Source organism: Numida meleagris, chromosome 1 (genome assembly GCF_002078875.1).
Source record: "Numida meleagris isolate 19003 breed g44 Domestic line chromosome 1, NumMel1.0, whole genome shotgun sequence".
NCBI lineage: Eukaryota > Metazoa > Chordata > Aves > Galliformes > Numididae > Numida > Numida meleagris.
In genome coordinates this window covers 177,149,061-177,175,699 of record NC_034409.1, presented here as the reverse complement: position 1 = coordinate 177,175,699, position 26,639 = coordinate 177,149,061, and the positions used below count along the sequence as shown (strand labels likewise).

Below are 26,639 nucleotides of genomic sequence, written 5' to 3'. Positions count from 1 at the left end.
AAAATGTGCGTGTGCTTAGGTCTTAAGACACATAAAAGAGAGATTTGAAGTATCAAATGAGAAATGCTTTAATTTGATCCAAGAGAAGTAAACTTATTGAGGCTGTCCCAAGGTAGATAAAACATCAAAAAGGATGTTGTGGAGGAAAGGAATGTTCAAACCGACCAAATTAGGTTGTGCATCTCTATGAAGATGAGAAGAAAAAAAAAGAAAACAACCAAACTTCCAGATGAATCAGAATGGAAATGCAAGTCATGAGATGAAACAACATATGACTGTTCTAGTTTACCTATCAAAAAAATCAGAATGAAATCTTGAAGGTTGAGTTTAGAAGAAACATGGCAGAAATTACATCCCCATGGTTTGACTTTGTTTTACAATTGCAACTATTTAGAAGTCCTCAGAAAATACTGTCTTGTGCTATCAGATCAGTGTTTCTATGAAATACTGAACACTCTTCTGTTCATATGCTTCTGTGCTTACTTCCTTGCTTATTTTTTTTGTTTTCTTCTGATAGTCTCAGACATCTTCATAACTCTTTGTTCTTTCTAACATAGAGTGAAGGCTGGGGAGAAGAAGCAAAGAAAAGATTTCTAGACATGGTAAATAATAAAGTCGTTTTAATGACAGTATTCAGAGAAGAGGATGGCGTTCTCATTGTGGATTTAAGAAAACCTCCGTGTAATAAAATATGCAATGACATGCCCTTGTCTCTCAAGGATGCATTAGTTTTTTTAGACTTGGCAAGGTATGTGTTGTCTTCTGGTCTTTGCTCATATGACATAGATGAAAATGGCATAATACTTGCAAAACAAAGTTTACAAAGCAAGTTGTTTTGGAGGGTTAGGAGAGAGGGAGATGCTTTGGTGTTTGGATACAGTAGGCTGCAAATCTTCAGGAAATTACACTGGAGACAGAAAAGTGTTTATATTTGAATATAACTAGTTGTGGTGGTGATAGTGGGAGGTGATTTTTACTGCTTCCACAGTAAGGGAAAGATTTTAAAACGATACTGTCAGTGTTGTGGAATTTAGTGGGTGGTGGTGTTTTTTAAGACAGTTTAAATGTACAGTGCTGCTTCCCAAGTAACAATCTTTTTAGGAGTCATCTGCCATTTATCGTTATTACTGTGTTACCTTTTGTGGTGGGAGAAGCATTAGAAGCATTGGCTGCACAGGCTGCAAGAGAGCTGAAGCTATTCATGTGACTGTGGAACAGGTTATATTTGAGAGCATACTACATTTCTTCATAGTAAAATTGCCACGAGTCTACAAGTCTTCTTTCTCAGTTAATTTTCATATAACTTAACATCTTTCTGTTTACCTTAGGTTTAAATCGCATCTTCCCAACCACTTACAAAATAATGCAGTGTTCCAGTACAGTCCCCCTAAGATGCCACAAGAAAAGGAAGTGGTCCCTGTCACAGTTTGTCACATTAATAGTCCAAGTGATTTTTATCTCCAATTGGTAAGCTCAGAAATGAGGTCTGTACAAATATTTTTGTTGAGCTACTAAAGATGCGCTTTAAATGAGATAAAATTCCTAGCTAATTTCAGTTAATTTCACCGTTGTTATCAATGTAGAATTAACTGATTAATTTCTAGAATCCTACATCAATCTGAATAAAACCAAAAATTTCTAAAATTCCACAAAGGTCAGTTAATTATTTTTAAGTTATTACTACACACCAGCGTAGAAGTTGTTTCATTCCTTAGAGTGGTGGTTGAACAGGGCAATAGTCAGTAATTATTAGACTCTTTATTTCACCTTATATGTCCATAACTACTTTTCAAGGCGAAGACGACTGAGTACATTACCAGGAAAAAAAAGCATCCCTTAGAAGAGCAGAAACACAATTTTTAAAATGAAGGAATGTTTGACATATTACAGAATGTTTTATTTTTCTTATTTTAGGCAGGTAGTCAGGTGGATTCAGCATTTCCAGAGAAAATTGAGGGAACAGACAAACATAAGGATAGCAAAGACATGACCGTTGCTTGCCCAGTTGAAGGCCAAGCCTGCATTGCAAAACACAGAAGTGGGAATTGGTACAGAGCCCAGATCATAGGTGAAGTATTGATTCTTTCACAGTAATGCAAGTAGCAGAATCAGATGTGATACTAAATCAGAATGGCCCACTGGGTATGAGAAGGAACAGACATTGTTTTCCACTGGGCAGTCTTACGCTAGTAGCTGTGTTCATAAATCCAGTAGTACTGATGCATGTTTATATATTTTTCCTGTTAATGGAATGTTTTAGATAGTCTGTTTAAGAAAAGGTACAGTTCATTCTCAGTATCTTACTGAAATTCTATTGTATAAGTAAATACTATTTCACTTAGTATTACAATTTGACCTTCAAATTTGTCTGTTACACCCAGTCTCTAATTGTAATTCCTGTGGGAAGTTACCAATCCACAGTAATCTCCAAGGCATGGGAGGCAAGGGGAGGATAGTGCATTGGTTTGTGGCAATCTCCAAGTTTAACATGCCTGTATGTATCTACTTGACACGTAGTTAATGTGTCAGCACCTCTTGAAATGGTATGCTGGGTTCAAAATGCTAAATCTGATCACTTCAGGAATTTGAAAGAGTTGGCTCTTCAAACATACAACTTTTGCATTAGCTTTTGGAGTACTTGAAAATACTGTGTTTTCATTAGGGTGTAAATGTGGATTTTACTTGAAAATTCTAATGCTTTAGCTTAGACTTGATACTTCTTAGTTTTAATAACCTGATTTTATCTGTGGGTTGTTTTTCTCAAAGGGTTGCCACATCCACAAGAAGTTGTGGTCAAGTACATCGACTTCGGCAGCATTGCAAACGTACCTCTTACAGACATACTCAATATAGAAGATGAGTTTCTGAGCTCTCCAGCAAAGGTAAACTAGTGATTGCTCAGATAAAATACTGAAAATAAATAGAATCCCAAGGGATAGAAAGGGAATTACAGGGTTGTTAATGTAATGAAGTAAATCAAATGTGAAGCAAGTTCCTTTACAGATACTTTGTGATACAATACTTCAAATGTGTTTTGGGCATAGAGTCATAACTTCTTATTTTAGCAATCAAAAAAATAAGATGATTTGGTTTCAAATACTAGTGTTACCTTGGGGTAGGTGGCATATGCATATATTTACTCAAATATCTTCTTTACACCATAGAAAGGATAATTAATTTTTTACACTCTCCATTTCCTAATAATAAGCTAATCGAATTGCATTTTTGCTTGGTTCAAAATTTGAATCTGCTGTTTTCTTTCTTAACTTCTGCATCTTGTAGGAGTTTCCCCTTCTTTAGCAAGAGAAAATGAGTGGAAAAAGAAATGAGAAATTATTCATCAAATAAAAAATGCATATAAGCAGAAAATAGTTCTTTTTCTTTCATTTCTCTGGTTGCTAGTACTTACTATGCTGAACTTCAAAACGTCACATGTTGATAGACTTCTGTAACCTGCTGTAGGCAACAGAAGTAGTGATTGTTGCAACGAAGGTTGGCCAGCATCTATTAGTGAAAATAGGGTCTAGTTGTTTACATGTTGAGCTGAAACTTTTCCCAGAAACATTCTTTGAAAATAACTTCTGTGACAGCAAGGGAAGGGAAACACTGAAAATGGCAAAATGTTCTTGCACCTGCTTGTCTTAATACCGCAGGTCAGAGTGATTAATGAGTAAAGGTGCTGGGATTTTGGTATGCATTATCTCATCATCCCAGCTGGTTACTTGTTATTGACCAAATGTAAATCCTTAGAAGATTCTGTAAGGTGTTTTTCAGCTGTTGAACACCTTTTGCTGGGACGTGTCACTTCCTCCATAAAGGAGAATAGGCCGCGGAGATACTGATACAGAAGGGAATATGAGTGCTAGGGAAACTAATTATTTTCACCGTTCTTCATCATTCTTCATGCCATCCATAGGTTATGGTCTAGCAAGATATATAGGTCAGAAGTTTGCATAAGAAAAAATAACTTCCTGTCACTATATGACTTTCATTGAAACCAATGATGATCTGCAGGCCTTTGTCTGTTTATATGTTGCTATGATTTATGATTAAAAAGATAAGGATTTGAAATGCTTTGAAACATGAATGTACACAGCATCACAAAATCGGGCATTCAGAAGGCACGAGTACCAGCAGGGAGGCTGTTTGCGCAGGTCTGTCCTGCTGCACGTAAACATTGTTAATTCATCACACATGATCACATGTTCTTTGACCTAAATCTAGACTGGTTGTTAGGAGAGATTTGAATTGGGCTATTACAGGAAAAGCTAGACTTCTTTCAACCCATTAATACAGTTTGTAGGGATTTTAATGAACTCTGCTGCTGCAGAAATGTTGCCAGCTATGAAATGAGCTGTGCTTAATGTAGTGTTGGGTTTGGCATCCACAGCCCTTTTCTTTAAACGGTTATTTAAAATCTTCAGTCTTATTCCTGTCTGCTTGTATCCTAAGAATGCCTTCACATTATATGCTTATTTCCATTATGTTGATTTTTCATCTTCTCCTTTTTTCCTCCGCCTATGTTACTCTTCTTTCTTTTAGTGCAATTAAGAAGGAGGAAACAATAACATCCCCAGTTAACTTAAAATGGAGCCTTAGTGTGGCCACTAATGCATAAAATAAGGATGCTAAGGAAAAATGATTTAAATCGAAGTACTTCCTCTCATCAGATTTCCTATTTGTGTGTTGTTTTATTTGTTGGTTTGGTTTTACTTTTTTGTTTGCTTTTGTCTTTGAATTGATACCTTTCCAAAATCTGGCAGCAGTGTTCTGACATAGATTCTTTGGTACTGTGATGTCTCTGTGTGTAGTCCTTCAGATTTCCACAATGGTACGGCCGTATTAAGCTTAAATGCATTTAGTATATGTCAATGCATTAAGTTTAAGCAAAACAATATGAAAGTTTTCCCTGTTACTTCTCTGTAATAGCCTTTCTTGATCTCCGCAGTCAATTTTAGGTCTAACCATAACGGGGCAAGGAGAGTTAATCTGTGTTTTAGCAAGGATGAATATGACTTTAAGGTTTGTGTCCAGCTGCAGAGGTGGAGGACCACATGGGTCTTAGAATGAAGTAATAACATGGAACCAGAAGCCTAGGTCATGTTGGCTTGCTGTCTTGCATGGCTGCAAAACAAAGGCTGTGATTTTACTGTAATAGAATGATACTGATATGTGTGATAGCAGATAGATAATTCAAGTTATTCTTCAGGCAATCAACTGTAGGCTGGCTTATATTAAACCTTATGAAGCAGCAGGTGAATGGAGCAGAGAAACTACAGGAAGATTCAAAGAAATGACCGAAGATAAATTTATGGTGTGCTCAGTTGTTGGTAAGTTACCAAGAGTGTATCAATTTTCTGCTGAAACATTATTAAATTTTCTCATATGTAGAAATGTCTTTTTTTGTCTCTAAAAAGAGCATTCATTTGAAATAGGTAGCCCAATGTGAGCATACTCAGGCACTAACTGAACCAGACATAACAGACATATCACCTGTGATTAAAGTTCTTTGTCATTTCTTGTGGGCCACAGCAATATTAAGGGATTTAAGTAATCTGGTTTATTAAGATAGGCTTGTTCCCAAAGTTTCTCTGTATCCTTGACAGTTTTTGTCTTTATTGGTAGCTGTGAATATGATCACTGCTGCTCTAAAATATCCTCCCCCTGTGCCTCAAAAAATCAATTGCAGTGTGTGTATACATTTCTATATAACTTACATATACTGTGATATATACATATACATATTTTTTCTCTATACCATTTATCATTAATAGGTAATCATTCTTCAACACCCATACAGTGGTGGTTTGGAGCCCGCGTAGTAAATGAAATTACATGCAGCAGCTGATTGCCAGTAATTATTGGTGTCTTTTAAGTTGATTTTATGGCTATGTGCAAAGCTAAACCTCTTTATGCTGTTGATGCTCAGAATCATCAGCCAGGTGTAATTCCAAAAAATTCTGTTTCTTCATACTGTTTGCTATGTCTCTGAACCAATAAATAGTCTTTATTCTATCTTTGATTGCTAATATTATTATTTGTTAATTATGTTATTAATTCACAGAGATTCTAGATAATACTTTATCTGTTGAACTTTTTGACTCCCGTGCTGCTTGTGGAAAAGGCTCAAGTATTAACTGCCAGCTAGTCAGAGAAGATCTTGCATCCTTTATACCTGGGTAAATAACACTGTGCATAACTTGGAAAATACTGGACTTGCGTAACAAAACATTTGACTTCAGTGAGTCACCTTCAGTGACTGGAATTGACCACATTTGTGAAACATTCACTGCAGTCATCAACTGCAATAAGAACTCTGCTGTTCTGCATAACTGAATTCTCAAACCAAATCTTTCTTAACAGATACTTTGCTAAAGTGTAGCTGATTCAGAAGCAGTAGATGAAGTGTATGCATCATACTAGTAATGTGCTTGTAAAGTGCCAAATCTTCCCAAACTGCTTATTACAGTTCACATTCCCTTACACTAAGAAAAGAAAGATCACCTTTGTTTAAAGTATCTCAACTCTTTGGAAGCTCTGTTATTAGAAAAGAAATGCTCAGGTAACAGGCTGTGGCTGCTACAGACAGAAGAATTGGGAAGATGAGGCTGGTAAGGAGATTACACTGCCACAATTTATTTGCTTTTAGATATGACAATCCATGAGTTATAGTTATGAAAATCAGTAATTCTTTCATGAATAAATTTTTACTACTGACCTGATGAGAACAAAAAGATTCTTAAATAGGATGTTTTGTTTCAAAAAGAAAATCCTTGAGTTTTGTGGGTTTTATTCTGTTTTAGGAGGAGGCAGGTAAGTGGATTTTCATCTTAGTCCAGAAATAAACTGAACGTTAGGAATGCTTGTCTTGAGCTGGTGACAATTTAATATGTTTTAGTAAAGTTGTAAAGTTAAGTGGCTTTATTTAAGCCTTAATAGTGGAATTGTTGTCACTAGTGTATGTTCTTGTGTTGCAGTTCAGCTATAATTAAAAGTCGTACTTAGCCTTAATAGTTTAAATTAAATATGAGTTGCTGTGTAACTTCAGTAATTTTGTCCTTGTTTTCACTCTCTCCACCTCCTTAGAATTGTGGCTATTGAGCAGTATTTTACTGCTGAAAATTCATGTTTGATACTTGGATTCTTGTTACTTTATGCTCTGTTCAGGTGCGTTAGAGGTACTCCTGTAAGTCCCAAGGAAACATGGGACACTGCTCTAGAAGAAATTCCTGAAAAGGTGGCAGCTTTAAATCCAATAAACACGAGAGCCCTGGAGGATCAGGATTTCAGATCACTTTCTAAGAAAGAGTTACAAGTGATGATTAGTCACGTCGTGTCTCCGAGTAAAATTTTTATTCAGTGGCTGTCATGGGAAAGCAAACTGAAAAGGTACTAAAATTCAAATCAATTTTCTAGAGTTTAAGTATTTGTTGTTACTTCATTATGAAATGTAACTAGAGTAAACTCTGCTTAGTGTTGCATTTCATAGCGGGTACTCTTCTGAATGTTTTTGTCTTGCTGTGTTGGAGAAAGTATTTGAACAAAAGAGATTTGTGTTAAGGGAGAGATTTGGAATCACAAATATTTAATACATGATGTAACTCATACTTGAAATCACACAACACAGAATGGTAAGCATGCTATGCAGAAAGACTTAAGTATTTCTGCTTTGTCTCTTCCCCATTCCGTTTTTAGAAATCCCAGTACTGGTGTCTTCAAGTCAGCGAATTCCAGTCAAGTTACTTCTTTCTGGGTGATTCTAATGCTCTATTAGAAAAGCTCGAAAGCAATTTTTAGACAAAATATATCAACATTTGTATTATTACCTATATAGTTTCTTCCTGGTACAAAATAATCTGCTTGAAGAAAGTTAAATGAGAATAGCAGTGCTTAATGCAAGTTGATTTCTGCTTCTTGTTTCTTCCTTCCTTCTTTTTACCTCTTTGCATCTGCCTGCCTAGAGTCCCACTACATTAGTTGTGGTTTTGAGTGAGTACCACACCCCCCCTAATGTTGTCAAGAAAAAATAGTCTGTTTCTCAAATAATGAGAATCAGAAGGTCCAGGATCTCTCTTGAGTAATTCAGCTGTTGAATTTTAATTGGATTGTGTCTATTTCACAGCTCCATTTCATGTATTTCTAACATGCCATGAAGAAAAACTCCAATCTTACGCATCTATTAAACAGTTAAAATTTTACAGTATGGTAGTTAACCAGCAATTACTAAATATGCTCTTTACGTGTTTGAGAAAATTTTACCTCTAGAAAAGTGTATTTTTGAATATTAGTTTACAGGAGAAGATGGATGCCTACTACAGAGAATCCCAGCCACAGTCTGTGAAGTGGGAAAATAATATGCACTGTGCTGTTTATGTACGTGATTTGAAACAGTGGCGGAGAGGTCGAATAAGCAGAATGGTCTCTGAAACAACTGCTGAGGTAAACTCTCATTCTCAGTTTTCTAAAGTTTTTAAGCATTGATTAAAATCTCCAGTCCTCTACATGAATATTTTCTCATATAGCCTTTTAATTTTGTCAAGCTGCAGTGAAGATTACTGCCCCGTCAAAGCTCTGATGCTTTTTTGCAGGGAACCTGATAACTCAAAAAGGTTGATGAGGTTGACTTGGTGTATGTTTACACTGTGCTTTACGATGTGGCATAGATTCTCAAGCTACAGCCTGGCAGATCAGCTCAGACTCCAAAGGGAATATCATAGAATCATAGAATGGCTTGGGTTGAGAAGGACCTCAAAGATCATCGAGTCTCAACCCCCCTGCCAAGTGCAGGGTCGGCAACCACTAGACCAGGCTGCCCAGAGCCACGTCCAGTCTGGCCTTGAATGCCTCCAGGGACGGGGCACAACCTCCCTGGGCAACCTGTTCCAGTGCATCACCACCCTCTGTGTGGAAAAACTTCCTAGTAAACTAACCTAAATCTCCCGTCTCAGCTTAAAACCATTCCCCCTTGTCCTATCGCTATCCACCCTCACAAACAATCAATTCCCCCTCCTGTTTATACGCTCCGTTGAAGTATTGAAAGGCCACAATGAGGTCTCCCCGGAGCCTTCTCTTCTCCAAGCTAAACTTCTCCAAGCTAAACAAGCCCAGTTCCCTCAACCTTTCTTCATAGGAGAGGTGCTCCAGCCCTCTGATCATCTTGGTCGCCCTCCTCTGAACTCGTTCCGAGAGCTCCACGTCCTTCTTGTGCTGGGGGCCCCAGGGCTGGACGCAGTACTCCAGATGGGGCCTCACAAGAGCCGAGTAGAGGGGGACCACCACCTCCCTCTCCCTGCTGGCCACTCCTCTTTGAATGCAGCCCAGAACATAGTTGGCCTTCCAGGCTGCCAGCACACACTGCTGGCTCATGTCCAGCTTCTCGTCCACCAGGACCCCCAAGTCCCTCTCCGCAGGGCTGCTCTTGAGGGGTTCTTCCCCCAGTTTGTATAAATACCTGGAATTGCCCTGGCCCAAGTGCAGCACCCTGCATTTGGCCTTGTTGAACCTCATTAGGTTCTTGTGGGCCCACTTCTCCAGCCTGTCCAGGTCCCTCTGGATGGCTTCCCTTCCTTCCAGTGTATCGACTGCACCACTCAGCTTGGTGTCATCTGCAAACTTGCTGAGGGTGCACTCGATTCCATCGTTTATGTCATTGATAAAGACATTGAAGAGCACCGGTCCCAGGACTGAGCCTTGGGGGGCACCACTCGTGACCGGCCTCCACCCTGACATAGAACCACTTATCACAACCCTTTCGCTGCAACCAGCCAACCAGTTCTTAATCCACCAAACAGTCCATCCTTCAAATCCATACCTCTCCAATTTAGAGAGAAGGATGTGATGAGGGACCCTGTCAAAGGCTTTGGAGAAGTCCAAGTAGATGACATCCATATGAATATGAACCTGAAAGTCTTACAAGTCAAACTTAATGACCGCTGCTTAAAAATACAGGGCTAGTTCAACTGAGTGCTACACCTCAGGAACAAATACAATCACGTTCCTTGATCTCTAAGCTGGTGATGATGTATTGTGCTATGTGGGTGGAACATCTACCCCAGTAACTTCTCACACAATTCTGCTTTAAACATGCATTTGTTTGCACTTCTTTGTAAAGAATGAAGACCACTGGAGAAAACGTGTCATTAATAGGTAACGACTTGCATCAAAAGTAAGAGTGATTTTTATAGTCATACAAAGTATCCAGGACTGGTTTACAGCTGGTTCTTTCAGGCTTCACCATGTTACATACCTAGGACTCAGCAGGAAGAAATGTGTGACTTATCTGCGTGTTTTGCAGTAGATCACCTGCTTTCTGAGGCAAGAACCCTCAAAAAGCATTTTTAAAATACCAGTTGGGAGTGCTGTAATTATGTTATTATTTCATAGCACTAACTCTGTAGATGTCATTTCATGTGTTAGAACAACAAGAATTGTTAAAGGGGTGGTCACCCTTTATGTGAGATAGCTGCTGGAGACACAGGGCTTTGCCTAGGGACAAATAATGAGCTGGCTTAGAGTTTATGGTTTAAGTTTAGTGGAAACTAACGTGGACAATTTGGTGGTAGTCTGCTACAGATTGACGGAGGAAGCAGAAGAGACCCACAGACAACTGGGAAAAGCCACATGTTCTCAGGCTGTGGCCCTTAGGGGTTTTTATATGTTAGAAGGGCAACGCAGCAAAGCACAAGCAATCCTAGAATTTATTCTAGAATGTATTGTCTATTTCCTTACGCAGATGTCTGACTGAGGAGCTGATGTGGGGAGGTTCTTTTGAAACTGGATGCTTTTTGGACAGGGAAGATCCGGTCTGGGACATGGAGATAGCAGGCAGCCTCGGCTGCAGTGATCAGGAGGCAGTGGAATTTGGGATCCTGAGAGGAAGAAGCAGGGCAAAGAGCAGGATCACAGCCCAGGACTTGAGGAGAGCCAGTTCTGGTTTCCTTTAGGATTCTGCTTGAGTGGTACCAGTAGGGGACAGCTGAAGTGAACAGGGGTCAAAGAGCTGGTTATTTTCAAAGGTATCTCCAGGTTCAAGACAGGTGTATCAGCATGGCTTTACAAAAGGGAAATCATGCTTGAGAAACCTGTTTGTGGGGAGACAACTAGCTCAGTGGCAAGAGGAGAGCAGGGATATTGTTTTCACTTTAGCAAGGTGATTCCAGCATTTCTGGATTTACACACTTAAATTTACCAGCGTAACTGAGACGGTGGAAAGGAAATGAAGCAGTTAGCAGTCTTTGTGAAGCTGTTTAACCCTTCATGAAGATGTTAGTGGGTTTTGTCATCTCAGTACTGTGACAGATACCTGTGCAAATGTGAACGCTGATCTTCACGTGGTGTTGCTCATGAATCGTGGTAGTATTTATCTCTATCTTACTTACCTGTTCAGAAGCGTTTCAGGTTCTCAGTTGTTACAGATAATGCTGAGAGCGCATTTGTGTGTGTTTGTTTCGTTCTATTTCTTGATTGTAACAGGTACTACTCTATGATTCTGGAGCGGAAAAAAGAGTGGATGTCAGCTGTCTGCGAGAACTTCAGGAAAACATGAAGAGAATGAGAACGTTAGCAGTAGAATGTGCTTTAGCAGATATAAGGTAGCCTTCCCTTTATGCTGAGTAACAACTTCAGAAACTGTGATGCAGGAAGAAAGAATGTTTTATAGGGTAAACTACAAAATGCTGGGCAGGTGATAAGAGGGTTTCCTTATTTCTCTGAAGACTTGTTTTCCTTGACTTGTAACTTGAGATGAATCAGATCTCATGAAAGTGTGTGAGAGATCTTTTTTTATAGAATACAGATGAGAGAGAGAACTGGGGCATTGCCCTCTCCATTCTGTTTTTTTAATATGCTGTGAAGAAGAGCATATTTGTAATACTTTTTCCATAAATGGATATAAAAGGCTGTTTGCAGATGAAGTATGCATTTTCCCTGCTTCTTTTAAGACAGGTACCACGCTTTCAGATCTCAAGGTTCTCAGTGAAAGGTTTGGGGTGTGTAGATTTGAATTGTTTGTGTCCTATGGATTGAGACACAATCACTTTTTTAATGTTGATTGTGATAGAGTCTGAGGTTTAGGCTGTCGAAGTAAAGATTTTCTTTTTTTAAGTTAAGGGTAGGTTTTGTGGGTGAAGTTTGGATAATGCCGCCTTCTCTTTCAGTAAAGGAGATTCTCGTTTCCTTTAGACCAACAGGTGGAAGCACGCAGTGGACTGCAACAGTGTGTGAGTGTATATCCTATTGCCTAACGGGGGCAAAAGCAAAAGTAGTAATACAGGTTTGTAATCAAAATGTGCAGTATTTGTGAAACGTCAAGTAGTCAGCTACCTTCTAAGTTCTTTTTCTGGGTATTTTCACTCCTGAAGGAGTCCTGAGAGGAACACGCTTAGCTTGTTGTTTGCTCTAAGTTTTTCTGTTGGTTGTATGTTTGTTTGTTTTTCTTTTGTTTTTCACGGGAGCATTAAGTACTTTGGCTACCCAGAGTAGAGGGGAGAAAAAGAGACTTAGGTATACTTAGTTATTGAAGAATGATATTTCTATCTTCAGGATTTCTGGATGCTGACAAATCCAGTGAAGAGATGAGCTTTTAAACACTGTTTTTTTTCTGTTACTACTTTTAATGCAGTGTTTGGAACAGTATGTAAAATGATGAGGACAGTAATATGGGTTAAGTAAACTGTACGTTCTGATTGGAGCGCATATGTTAAGTCTGGCAGTGTGCCCTGGTGAAATGAAAGAAGTGCCAGTAGTTCAGTGGAAGTGTGTGTCGTCATGTTTCACAGCTCTCATAACTTCTTCCAGGAAACCGATGTGGGGAGCGTGTTGCCTGTGAAAATTCTTTGGAAGGATGAAGCAGGAGAAGTGATCGATTTTTCAGAGCACCTCGTTAAAAAGGGTTTGGCTTTTAGAAACACAAGGTTAGGATACTTTTTTATATTAGATCTACGTTGTGGTGAAATAATGAGTTAAACAAAGTTGAATTATCCTCTACATTGTATGTAGCAACAAAACACTATCTTAAGTAACTTAGTGATCTTATGTGTTCCACGTTTTGGTTTAAGTTGGTAGATGTGAGATTTGGCAGTATGTAAACAAGGATTTAGCAACTTCGTGGAGTTTTTTGCTTTCCAACTTCTTCATCAGGTAATATATTGATATGGTTTCTTTGTTCTAGAACGGATAAAGCTGCTGTGGCTTGTGCAGTCCCCAAGAAACATCCTGAAGTACATTTAGAGCAAGAGAAGCCACAGCTGAGCAGTTGTAATTCAGAGCCTGCATGTGCAAGAAGCAGCACTGATGAAGAGGAAGGCATTGGTGTTTCAAAGAATGAACAGAAGTCACGTGAAACATCGAAGTCACTGCTGCCTTTGGAAATGAATAAAAAATATAAAGCCCCCATTATACCTGAAGAAAGAAACTTTCGGGCTGTAGTGAGCTGCGTTGGAGATGATGGAACTATTTATATAATACCGAAATCATCTGGTAAGTTTACATGGAGGGAAACGCGTTTATTTCTACAAATCTGATCGTATTAGTATATTGAATATGCCAGATGTGTTTTATTTATGTGTTCTATATTGAAATGTAGTTCTGAAGGATTCCTCTAAGGGAATGCTGCGCTTGGGGTATGGTAAGATTTTTCATCTTGAGGGCGAGGGCTGTGCCAACGATTGCAGTTTTGCTGCTTTCAGATGAAAAAGCCCAAATCCCCACCAGGTGGCACCACGCCCTCAAACAGACCCGGGTCCACTGTCTTGTCCTGCATCGTCCCAGAGATCTGAAGCCCCACCATCAGGACAGGCAGGCTGCTTGCCTTGCTTCTCTACACAGTACTGGCTAAAGCTTATTTTTATTTTTTAATATGTGGTGTTCTCATGTTGCTGGATTTTTTCTTCAATTTGAGCCCAGCACACAAGGTTTTTTATTTTTAATAATTTCAGTATGATAGATTCTGTATCTCTTACTTTCTGTTGGAACCGTTTGAAAGGTGCAGTTTAGTCTGGCAGGTGTAGTGTTAGTCTTCAGTACCATAGTAATCTACTGTGTTGAGGAAAAAGAATTTTGCTATGAGAAAATTCCTGTTGTCGCTCTACAAATATATATAACTGATGAAAAGCAAATTGTAATAACCACTGTTGTCCAGCACTTTATATTGCTGTGGTATAGAGCTCATTTCTCTACTTAACAGCTAGCATTAACGAGTCTTTTTAGTTCCTGTAGACTACATCCATTGCTAAACAAGATTATTTGGGCACTTACTCAGGAAGACAAAAACCACGTCCGTCTCTGAGAATCTGTTGTCTTGTTCATGCAGAGACTCTTGTATTACTCTTGTCAAGGTGTCAGCTGCAAGGTTTATAGACCCATCTTTTCAGAGATTAGAACCCCAAATTACTAATGGACTTAATGTTAGAAAAGCACTTTCCTTCTTGTTTAAGTGGTACCTGATTTGCTTATAATACAAATAAAACATACCTATTGTAACAATTTGTCTTGGAAAACATCATTTTGGAGTAGCATCTGTACTTGATGCTTATACATGTCTTTGAATGTGCTGTCTTTTAGGTCTCTCTATAGTGATCAGAATAATTCATACAGACTTTGAATTTCATATTGTGCTTTTTTTTCTCCCAGAAAGTGAACTAAACAAATTGATGGTTGAAATACAAAGTAACTTTAAGTGCCTTGGTCTTCTGGAACCCTACTCTTGGAAAAAGGAAGAAGCTTGTGTTGTAAGAGGGTCAGATACCCTTTGGTATCGAGGTAAAGTTGTAGAACACGGTGGTGGTACTCTCCAGGTAAGTTTGACTGTATGTTTCATATGGGTGTGTGTGAACGTGTATACGTATATTTTATATATTTGCAAGTAACATATTTCAGTGCATCAGATCTCTTAACTCTTTCTATTCAGGTGACCTCGCTGTCCAGATGCTCGTTCTGCTTAAACCTCATCAGTGTCCTGATTTTGTATTTATCTTAAAGATGGATTCTGTCTGCTTATTTCAGTTGTCAAAATTTTCCTATCATTTTCCTGTTAACGATAAATGTTCTTAGTAAAAAGCTGCCTTCAATCTCTTGATTAGCTGCAAGTAATCCCATATGACTACTTGTTTGTATTTTTGTTTTGGTTTGGTTTTTACATTTTTGTTACAAACGTAAGCAGAATGCCTTGAAAACACCTTTTGCTTTAGTTTCCATCTACCCAACCAGTAGTGGCTGTCTGTTTGGATTCTTTATATTGCTGTGGTATAGAGCTGCTTTTTCTACCTAACAGCAAGTATTAACTAGTTTCTTGAGTCTGCACGTGCTTTTTTATTATAGCAAGTATGACACTTTCTTAGTTCACAATGTATTTTTAGTTAAACTGCTGTAGGTTATCACACAAGAGGCAGATCTCATGTAAGGCTAGATTCTAATCTACCATGCTGGTTCTTTGATCTTTTCCTTCATTTCCACTTTGTCACATAACACACGTATCAGCAAATGATTGTTTTTCTTCCAGAAAAGTGGATGCTGTAAACAAACACTTGCTTTTATTAAACTTGTCCTTAAAAACAGGAATGATTTTAGAAAAACTTTTTCATACAGGTACAGTACGTAGACAGTGGTTGCGTAGAGAGGGTCCCTCAGTGTCATCTCTGTCCAACTACACTGTATACCTGTATTCCTCCATTTTGCATACCATGCCAGCTCTACAAGACAGTACCAGTGAGTAATGCTAAATTTGAAGGCTTTTTAGTAGGTAGTTATTCAAACTGAACATACTGTTTTGTCATATAAAGGTTGAGTAGTTGCTTATATTTTTGCTTGCCTCTGAGAATTCAGAGTAGCTGAAGAGGATCATTTCAGCAGGGCAGTTTTCTGTCAGAACGTGCTAGATTGCTCTAGGAAGTGACCATGCTTCAGAAGCAGCCGTCATTGGAATGAAGTCCTTGTGAGACAGGGCACTGCACTGTCTGGTGGAATGCTGCACCAGTGTGGCAGTTTGTTCTACAGTAGCAGCAACGAGAAGCAAGTCCTGGGTTCTTACTGCAGAACGATTGACAGTTGGCAGTTTCCAGTTCCAGCGAAAACGTTTCTGTCATTTTGAACACAGCTGCATAGGGAACGATCTGTTTTGCTGAACTAATATAAATGAGTTGTTCTAGGGTTTTTTGTTAGACTCAGTAAGTAATTCATGTAATAAAACGTGAAGATGTTGTTACTCAGATTTAAGAAGTGCATTTAAATGTGGACTACTGAAATGACTAGCTGACTTTTAAAGAAAAATTGCTACAAGACTTGAGCAGTTCAGTTGATAGATTAATAAAGATAAGTTTATAGGCCTGTGGTCAGGAGGCAAATGGATATAGTTTAATATTTGAAGTATACTGTGTCTTCTGTTATATTCAAGTATAATTCTGTGTCTTTGGATTATGTTTCATGTAACTTACGCATGTGCATGGTAACTCGCATAGTACCATCTCTTTCTAAACCACTTCAAGATTTGGAAATTGCTGAATCAGCATTGCCACCCAGTAAGCTTTAGTGTAGCAAATAGCAGAAAAGGACTAATGATGTGTGTGTTCTCAAAGAAACCGTTCGATGATAGGCACATCTTGTAGTAGTACTTCAAGAAAAATAAAGTATTACTTGTTAGCACGTTAATGTACAAGAGTTTCTTCCTTCTTATCAAACAGATAGGAAATATTTGGCAGCAGGATGCAGTGGATCTCCTTCAGAATCTACTTAAAAATGAAGAGGTTGAAATCCATACTCAGGTAACATAATTTCATCGTTGACGTGGAATGAGGGTTATCTTTTGTGTGTGTTCTTTTTAACTTGTGTTATGAGCACTAGCTGAAAGAATGTAGCAATAAGTGTGTTTCTGAAATCAAACACTTTTTTCATCCTCAGTCTTCATTATGTGTGAGAAGGAAGGAGAATCCAAAGCTAAAGTTGTTTTTCCGATGACTTAAGCTTTCTCAGGTCTTTAAATATGTCCTTTAGTGGTGTAAATGATTTTTTGTTGCTGTTTTTCTTCTGTTGTCTTTCTGACATGGTAGGTTGTTCTAAATCCAACTTCTAAGTGATGAAAATCTGGCATAGTTAAGCATGGACATGTCTAAATTAATATATTAGCACTACAAAGAAATAATACATATATTGTTCAAAAAACCTGCCGTTTCAGATGCCTTGTAGCCATAAATTGTGAAAGGAAGGAATTCCATATTGAATGAGAAATATGAGATGATGCTGCAGTGTTACACTGAATAGTCAGTGCTAGCATTCCAGAAGGAGATTTCTGTCATATTCCAGTTTGTGTCATAAATGGTTTTAAGCCATTTTTAATGGGGTTTTATGTTTGAGTGAATGCACATGGTGGTGTTAGGAGCGACAGGTTAGAATTCCATAGCCGCTATTTCGAAAACCTGATCCCTGCTATTACTGTTGTAATCTTGCTCTGCCTCTTGTAATTAGGAGCTCCCAGATAGCCCCTGGGGAAAATTGTCCATCAGCCTGTATTTCAGTGGAGTGTCACTTTCTTCCTTCATGGCAGACCAGAAGTACTGTGTTCTTGATGACAGTCAGGACGTTGCAAAGCAGGTGAGGTTTTTGTCTCTTGCTGTTATTGGGAAGAATGCACAGTTACTTATTGTGAATGTTGATGATTTTGTTAATTTCTTACACTTCTGTCCTGTTTTGCAGTAAGACCAAGTACAGCAGTTCCCAAGCATAACAAATGTAGGTGTGATATGTTGCTAGAATTGTATGGAATAGTGAATGGACAAAAGTTTGTTCTTCAACCCAGTGCTGAAAATGGAGTTTTAGTCTGCATTTCTGGTCAACTTTTGTGTTCCCCTGAAACTTATTTTAAAATGGATAGGAATAGGATAATACTCCTGTTACTTTGAAAGGATTAGTTAATCCTAGAAAAGCATCTAAGCACAAATTCCTGGAAAGGTCGTTCTGTCTCTCATGGAAGATACTGTGAGTTGGCTGCTTCAGGTCAGATACGTTTCTTAAACTTCACCTGGATAAGTAACTAACTTCACCTAGATAGGGCCTCTCTTCAGATGGGAGGAGATTGACATGGAAAGTATTTTCTCTTCCTCCACCTACTGACTCCTTATAACTACTGCTACTCACTTCCTTCCATCTCACTGTGTCCCAAGACAATCATCCAACCCCTGCAGTTCTGTGATGCTGGCTCTGGAGGAGAAGGGAAAACTGATTGGAAATTGAATGTTCTCTTTTCATTTTGGGAGCAAGAATTTGCTATATCACCAGCATGGTAAATCAAGTGAAGGCTTTCCACATAAACCCAACAATCTTTAGAGTGAATTAGATTGTCCATTTCAAGTCCTAAAGGTCTTAATTCAAGTGATAACAGCTTGCATGTAAATCACTTCCTATTTGTTTTCCAAGTATTTTCTTAATATCTACTATGAATTTTATGAACTACTTGAGGAATTGAAATGCAAAGAGTAGTTGAAGGAGAACTGTATTTTTCTTTCCAAATTGAGTCTCTGCTTCAGAAAGTAATTCTGCAATATAATGTGTACTGCTGTCACTCTGCTAATGTAAGTCTTGGAATGTATGGTGCAGTTCAGACAGCGTCTGTGTGTACTGGGACTGAGAAACCATAGAGGAACTAATTACAAGTAGTCTCAGTATTTTCATGATGTCAGCACATGACACACAACTGTCACTGAACTAAATATGCATCTTGAGATTCTACCTTGAAAACAAAAGTTGGAAAACAAAATTCCAGAAGGAAGCTGTGAGCGAGAAGCAGAATCTAGGAAGCCTGGAGTACTTAAAGCAGATCCTTTTCAGGAGTAAGTGGTTAAAAACAATTCATAGGAAAATGGTATCAGAGGTGTGCCATCTCCTGAGCCAGAAAAGGAGCAAAGCATCCAAAGCTCAGCCTGGTTCCAGAAGCTGTTTGGAATAACAGGTGGACGAAGCTTGCAGCTCTGGGTTTATCTGTAGAGACTGAACAGCCACCATCACAAGCCTGGTGGTCGGCCACACTGACTAAAGGCTACCATTAGTATATAAGGCATAACCATTATAGGTTTTACTATTTTATAGTTTTTTGTAACCTTGTTGCTTCTAATCTATGGTTTTAGGTAAGTGTTCTGATAGATGCTGTGCTGTATTTCTGTGTTCTGTTATTAGTGGTAATAAGCTGGTTATGCAGAGTCTACTATACCCATGTCTTGGTACAGAGTGTATTCTTTAAGATACTTTCCTCTAGAGCGGCAGAGGTTGATTTTAGGAGCTGGTAAGCCTACAAACTTTGTTAACCACAGAACAGTCCTGGCTTAGTCATTAGCCAGAAAATTTTTAATATAAAATACAGAAAATGTATTTTTTTGTCTATGTATTTTGCAATACGTATTTCCCCTCTACTGCAAGGCACTTGAAATCTGCAGATTTCTTAATCTGAACAAAGGTTTGCTCATTCTGTTCCATCTTAATCCACTCCTGGGAATGACAGGTTGTGTGGTGGTGGTGGCTTTTGGGGCTTTTTTTGTTGTTGGAGGTAAAACTGGGGAAAGCCTGATCAGTTCAGGTCAGAAGAGATGAGGTCCAGACTGCAGTTGACGTGGTAGTTGCATTCAATTTACTGACAATAAGAAAAGACTTAACATTTAAAAACATGTGAATCCAGTTCTTCAGAGGCATCCCAGAATGGCTGAGGTTGGCAGGGAGGAACCTGTGGGTCCCTCTGGCCCAACCTCTGCTCCAGCAGGGAATGAGCTGAAATGTGAGCTGAATCTTCAGGTCTGGGTGTAGTCAGGTTGCCTGTCACAGTGTTCTTGGTTCTTCTATATATGTGTTTATCAACACCACGTTGTTTACATTATTAGGATGTCATTATTACAGTAGTATTTGAACCAGAAATCAGGCAGATGCCAGTTGGCATTTCTGTTATGAAGTACGATGCTTGACTAAAGTTTGTCTTGTTCTAGGAGCTGGTTGAACGACACATTCCTGTTCTGCCTTCATACAAGTTGCCACAACTACCTGCTCAAGGAGATATCTTTCCTGTCAGAGTAACACATTTTGTGACTCCTAAGGAGGTATGTTTTGTGAACATCTCACATACATGGCAGTCAGGAAGCACTGCAGTCTCATCACTCTGGTGAAGAAGCTTACAATTTCAGAAAATAACAAAAAAATGTTGCAGAATGCTACTTTTTTCATTGATCCAGGTGGTCAGGTAGTTCAGTGATCTGAATGAACTCTTACTTGAAATACTCATAGGGGGCCAGGCAGACAGAAATAAATATTGCCTGTTGACCTGGAGGGGGGGAAAAAAAAGGAATTTTAGGAAATAGAAGGCTGTAGTGTGGTCCGTATTCACCCTGTGTAGTAAGAAACTAGGTCATTAGATTTCAGTTTCACAGAACACTGAGGATTTTTCTCTTCTGAAATTGCTGGGATGTTGTACACTGTGAACCATTTCTTTGGTCAGTGATTTGCTCATTGATTTTTCATGTGTGCCATACAACTGCCCTCTTTAGTCTCCCAGGCAAAAGGCTGAATATTGATTGATTAAATAAAAGGTGCCTGTGTGGATTTCCAATGTTGGATGAAATACAAAACCAGGAAGCAGTGAGAAGCTGATTGTGCTACAAAATCTAATGGTTTTTTAGTGTGTTAATTTATGCACCAGCACTTGGATACATGGTATTGGTAAACCAAAAGAACAAGTTTTACATTCTCAAATTGGTTGTTTTAAATCCAGCATTATGTTTTGATGTGATTTCACCACACTAATTTACTTAAACATACACATCTTCACCAAAAACGTACATTCTGCATAGGTGGTTGTTTGAACTAAGTGCATGATTGAAGTGTCTGGGTTTTTCTTTGATTGTCCATTCTGCTTCCTCTCCTAGGGGAGAAACGTTATAATGAGTATTTTTTTGTTCATATTGTGTGGATTATTTGAACTCTTGCTTCTGATTGTGGTATATTACCATAAACACTACACTCTGCTCTGGACTTGTTTATTTACCATTGCAGCATGGAGTTGTGGGTTAACTGTATATTTGGTACAAATTAGAAAAACAGTTTTCTTCCTGGCACAAAAATACTAATAGGTTACTCATTAGGACTATTAGAGCATCGTTATGTTCTGAGATGGCTCAGGTGGGTTTCTTTGGCTGTTTTTTTCCTTCTCTGGACCTACAGCGTTGTGCTGATGACCTAATGTTATATTAGGGGATTGCAATGCCTTGGCATAGCAAATAGAACACTGTTTCCAAAGTTCTCCTTTCAGTAGTTTTAAAATGAATCTTTGGTTTGCCATGATGAAGTGAGATCACTTCTCAAGTAGCGGGAGGGAGGAATCCTAATGAGGCACAGCTATGAAATCTAACATGGGTATGTTTTCATAGAATCATAGAATTAGCTAGATTGGAAAAAACCTGTAAGATCATCCAGTCCAACCATCCACCTACCACCAATAAGCCCACTAGACCGTGTCTCTCAACACTATATCTAAATGTTTCTTGAACATGTTTTCTAGTACTTGTGTTCGTTTCACTCTTTTTGTCATTGAAATGTGGTGTTAATTAGTGGTTACTTTTTTCTAATTTGGGGGGAAAAAATAATATGAATACAAAATTACTCGTAAGTTGAGGAAAGAAGGAGGATTGAGTTATATGCAGAAACCTTTCCAAGGTGGGAACAAGTACACTTCCAATAATCCTTTATCACTGAAATGTGAAGGTTAAAAGAAGCCTGCAGAGTTCATGAGAGCCTTTTCTTGAATAGGTGTATATCTGCCTTAATCCTTCTGAGAACCTTAGCAAGCAGTCTGGTGCAGAGGGAGATGCCAGCTGCTTCTCGGAGTTGAAGAGCCTTGATGAAGCCCTGAAATGGTGCAATAAATATGTGGATATTCTTCCTCTTCTAACAGACTTCAGAGCAGGTATATCAGTGTGTGTGTTTTTATTTCCCCCTTGTTCCATGTGTACAAAAATCTGCAATTATTTTCAAATAATAGAAATAATTCAATTTCAGTGTATCTTTAAATAAAAGTCTTTCAGAATGTGTAACTGCATGATGATTATGTGATACGCTAAATGGAGACTTCTGTGTTCTACTTCTCCACTGGAAAGAATTCAAATTTCTGGTGCCTTTTGAAGCTGATGAACAGAGTTTAGGTTGCATGTGACAGTAATAAGGCTCTTCCCTGAAGCTGTAACTGTGGAAGTCTTTCTATCAAATACTCAAAAATAAGATACTTACGGAAGGTCACGTAGCCAGTGGTTGAAGTGACGTGAGCCATAGGGAGTGTCACTTCACGTTAATTCTGGATTTCTTGGTTTAGGCAAAAGACAGACTTTGTGAAGAAACTAGTTAGTGCTAGCGCTGGGTTTTTCCAACTAGTAAAATTCTGGTTGAGATTTTATGCAGTATCTGCCTTGTATGTTCCAGACTGATATTTCTGTTAAAGATTGAATGTGAATCAAAGTCATAAAGCTCCAGTATTAAGCAGCTGGAATCTCTCTTTTTCTGGTAAAGAAACTGGATTATAATTGCATACATAGTGATAGTGAATTAGGATTCAGAGGGAATTGGAAGACACAGAAGAAAATAATAGCATGAGTTAGAAATGGAAGAAAATCTTAATTTTTTTGTTGTTTTTACAGAAATGCCTTGCCTTGTAGAATACGAAGATGGTTTGTGGTATAGAGCGAAGCTTCTCTCTGTTGAAGAAACTGATCCCGTTAAGATCCTGATTCAGTTTGTTGACTATGGCAATTTTTTAGTTGTCCCAACAAGCAGGTAAATATATAAAAAAAAGAAATGTATGTATAATGTGGGTGTGTGTATGTATGTGTGTATATATATGCTTATTTTATAAGTGTGTGTTTTTACAGATACTCTTTATATAAAGATACATAAGTAATGGTTTATCACTAGACCCCTGTTCTGACTGGTGCTGAGCCAGTGCAGGAACAGTTTCTCAAGCACCATCACCGTGCACTGGAGTCAGCTGTATGTCCCAAACACTCATGACTTCAGGTCCCCTAAATTTCTCTGAATTTTCTCTTGAAGTACTTCCACTTTGTATAAATACTGCTCAGTCATACTGACTTGCTCTTGAGCTCATTCAGTAGCTGTAGTTCCTTGCTTAAGATAATGCAAAAAAAAAAGGATTTGAACAGCTGTTCTGCTTCTTGGTCAAGTAGGATCTTGGGGAGGGAATTCTTGCTCAGCTTCCCCATTCCTTCATTTCTGAGATAGAAAGACTGAGATGAATGGGGTGATGATGATAATACAAACTTAAGTGCTCTATCAGGTAGTCTGGCTAGGGCACTTCAGAGTGAAGCATCACAGAAATTCACGTGCACCAGCTTTGGAGGATACATCATGCCTCTTGGTTGCCTTGGCTGAGTTGCTCTTCCCTTTGTTATCAGATCTGCAGTGAGTGCCTGAGCCTCTCCTCAGGGACAGTAATGAGAGCCTTGCCCTCCAGATGGATGAGTTCGGTGTGACACCATCAGGTTATTGTAGAGCAGGGACTCTGATCTCAGCCTCCACACCTTAAATCTTTTGCATGAACCACTGAGCTGTCTTTCTGTCCTTTTTTATTATTTAATTTAGATTATTGCAGGCAAACATTTTTTATTCCTTTGTTGTAGATTGCGTCAAATACCTCCTCATGTGCTGAAGTATCCTGTTCGGGCAGTACACGCCACATTGGCTGGCTTTAAACCTCCATTACGTGATATGAATGTAGAAAGAATTCCTTACTGTCAAGAGTGGAGCATGGAAGCATTGTGGGTGATGATGGAGTGCACGGAAGGAAAACAGCTCTCTGCTTCCATACTTGTGAGAAGCATTGTTTTTTCTCTCTGTGCTTGCTCAGCGTTAAATTCTTTCTAGCGATCTCAGTGTAATTCCTGACTGTAATTTCTGACTTTGTTCTGCTGTGGACTCTCCTAATTTAAAATCGTGAACCATTTACTGTGAAGGAACTGATGCTGAGGAGAGAAAATCATGTGGCTCTTCTCTTTTTCTTGCAGTGGAGAAGCTTCTTGGCATTCCTGTTCTTTAAAAAGCAGTTTCCTTTACTTAAAAACAGAAATCCTCTGTTCATTCCATGCCCGCATGGGTCTGTGAATAGAGCCAGTGAAGTCATTACTGTTAGTTAGCTTGTGAGCTGTGAAGGGCTTATTGTCACACTACTGAAAATGTCAACTTCTGATTTTCAGAATCTTCCACCAGAGGTCACAATTTTCTTGTATGGCGATGAACAAGAACTGGTTCATATGAAACTGATAGAAATGGGACTTGCAGATTTGGACATTTGATATGTAAGTACAGTGAATAAGAACTACAAATTCATACTATCATGAAGGGCATTCTTTCAAAAGCTTTAAGCCAAGGTCTAAATTGCCATCTAATGTTAATTGACCACAAGCAAATTACATACATTAAAAAAAAATTCCTTCTGTCCCTACTTTAAGTTTTTTAATAAAATAAAAGCTGCTTAAAAGTGGGAATTACTTACTTAAATATTTTTGTAGCCCACATTATAGCTTTAAGAGCAGTTACTAGAACATAAGTGTTAGTATAACATAAAGAAGAACACTTCCTGCCACTCCCTGAAGAAGGTAACTTGCAGATGAGCAGCAGTATACTCTTCCCAAGTAATTTCAGTAAATTATTTTTCTTCACTTTCAGCATTTCTTCTCGATGTCCTGTGCCAGTGGTTCTCAGACCAAGATCCGTGATTAGTTATAAATGTCCATCCAGTCAAACATGGAACACATCAAAGGGAAGCTTTACAGGATGCGTTCTCTGCAGAGCATACTGAAGGACTGCTACTGCTTGGTTTTGGGGGGGTTGGTTGGTTTTGTTTAACCAACTTCGTGTTATAGTTCTTTTCCCTCCCATTTAATAAGCACTCTTCTCACCTACGTTTACTGTTTTCTCTACAGTTTTGAATCTTGAAATAAGGCTTTAAGGTCAAAAATGATTTAGAATAAGCACACTTAACATATTGTTCTGTCAACTGTTCCCATTAGAGTAGATGGAATGAATGTGAAATAGTGAAGAAATAAATACGGAACTAATGTTGGGCACAATTGTTCTCATTACAGTAGGTGAAGGGATGATGATACTATGATGTCACTAGTTTATATTTCAGGCATAGCTGTTGACAGTGCTGTGGTACTAGAGTTTGGAACTGGGACTGAGCAGGTGGGAGAGGGGGATGTTACTACTGCGGTTGTTACACTACAATGCAAATGTGTTTTTTGGTTTCAGCACGAGATGGATGTTTTGTGTGTTGTTGCACCTCTTCCTGTTCCTTTATCTACGGCATTCATTTGAAAGTGTTAGAATAAACAGGAGTTTGCTCAGCATGCATCTGAAAGATTGTTTCTGCTCTTCTGTATGGAAACATTCAGATCTTATTAATGCAGTGTACACACCCACATACCCTTCCCCTTCAGGGCTCAGCTCATGGAGAATTTTGTTTAAAGGAAAAACAGAAATCAGTGAACCAAAATACAGATCTTGAAATCTTAAGATGTGGAAGAGGTGATAGCCTTCTAACAAAATTATTTTTCTTTCTTGGAAATCTCTCTTAAACCCACTTCCTCACAAATACCTGATTGCATTTACCCACCTGGATGGCCTCCATCCACCACAAGACAAAGCTTGAATCTCACCATAATCAGCTGCGAGCTTTACATTTTCTAAAAATTGAGTGGTTTTGGGCCGAGTCTCTTGCTTCAGTCTTGCCGACTTGATCCTTCCCCCAGTTCTGGGGCAAAGTGGCTGTCTACTCTTTGTTTCCTTACTGTAACAATAGTCCTTGAAGATACCCGGTCTTCTTCCCTGTAACTGTCACGTCATCCTGCATTCAGTACAGATTTCCTCAGTGTAGGCACCACACTGTGTTCACTGACTGCTGATAATCCTGTACTTGATTATCAAACCTTTATCTGGAGTGTTTCTGCAGATAATTTCAAAGACATAACCATTACTTAAATGTATGAATGGGCAAGAAAACCTTGGAAGAACAGCCTCATTTGAGTCCCTGTTGGGGTGAGTAGCAAAAATAAGTTACTGCAACTGGAAGATCACTTGGGGAAGATGCCCTCATTAGAGGTGTCCCGAACTGTCCCACCTTTTTCTTTGTGTTAGTAACTGGAACTCCATATGCACAAGTTACTTTTATTTCTTGGTTTTCTGCCAGCTTAACAAGATGAACCAAGATAGAGGAAAGGCAGCATTGTCTGTTTTTAGGCTGTTGCTTTTGTCACTGACTCACATGTTGCTCTGTCACCTGCATGGCAAAGCAGCTTTTCCTGGGGTCCAGATAGAACACACATGCACAAAACTTGTGTAGAGATCCCAGCCAGCATCTTGCTCACTGTTGCACAGGTGTGCTGTATGTTTACAGTGTCTGTTTTTACTAGCAGAGGAATAGTCATTTCAGTGTCTTTGTATATATTCTGGTATTGAAATGCCCTATACAGTTTTAAAAAAACCATACAAAGCTGTTCTCACCTTCAAAATGTAGTGTCCTTATTTCAAGATTATATTATTTAATTATAATTATAATTAAGAGACAGATCTAATTACATGAAGAACTGCCATTTAAGACTGCCAGAAAAGACAGC

At 38.7% G+C, this 26,639-nt stretch overlaps 1 protein-coding gene across 2 annotated transcripts in view; it reads left to right on the top strand.

Moving 5' to 3' along the window:
- The window catches only part of RNF17 (ring finger protein 17), a 46,331-nt gene extending 20,947 nt beyond the window's left edge, over positions 1-25,384 (top strand). For both annotated transcript variants that reach the window (XM_021380078.1, XM_021380088.1), the window contains 22 exons: positions 558-748; positions 1,329-1,467; positions 1,915-2,068; positions 2,767-2,882; positions 5,210-5,330; positions 6,065-6,179; positions 7,168-7,389; positions 8,289-8,439; positions 11,473-11,591; positions 12,181-12,271; positions 12,796-12,911; positions 13,169-13,476; positions 14,629-14,792; positions 15,583-15,702; positions 16,674-16,754; positions 17,455-17,580; positions 19,956-20,066; positions 21,769-21,925; positions 22,650-22,785; positions 23,646-23,835; positions 24,219-24,320; positions 24,691-25,384. In XM_021380078.1, the coding sequence (XP_021235753.1) occupies positions 558-748; positions 1,329-1,467; positions 1,915-2,068; positions 2,767-2,882; positions 5,210-5,330; positions 6,065-6,179; positions 7,168-7,389; positions 8,289-8,439; positions 11,473-11,591; positions 12,181-12,271; positions 12,796-12,911; positions 13,169-13,476; positions 14,629-14,792; positions 15,583-15,702; positions 16,674-16,754; positions 17,455-17,580; positions 19,956-20,066; positions 21,769-21,925; positions 22,650-22,785; positions 23,646-23,835; positions 24,219-24,317 (3,027 nt within the window). In that variant the 3' untranslated portion in view covers positions 24,318-24,320; positions 24,691-25,384. The remainder of the gene's footprint in view (positions 1-557; positions 749-1,328; positions 1,468-1,914; positions 2,069-2,766; positions 2,883-5,209; positions 5,331-6,064; positions 6,180-7,167; positions 7,390-8,288; positions 8,440-11,472; positions 11,592-12,180; positions 12,272-12,795; positions 12,912-13,168; positions 13,477-14,628; positions 14,793-15,582; positions 15,703-16,673; positions 16,755-17,454; positions 17,581-19,955; positions 20,067-21,768; positions 21,926-22,649; positions 22,786-23,645; positions 23,836-24,218; positions 24,321-24,690) is intronic.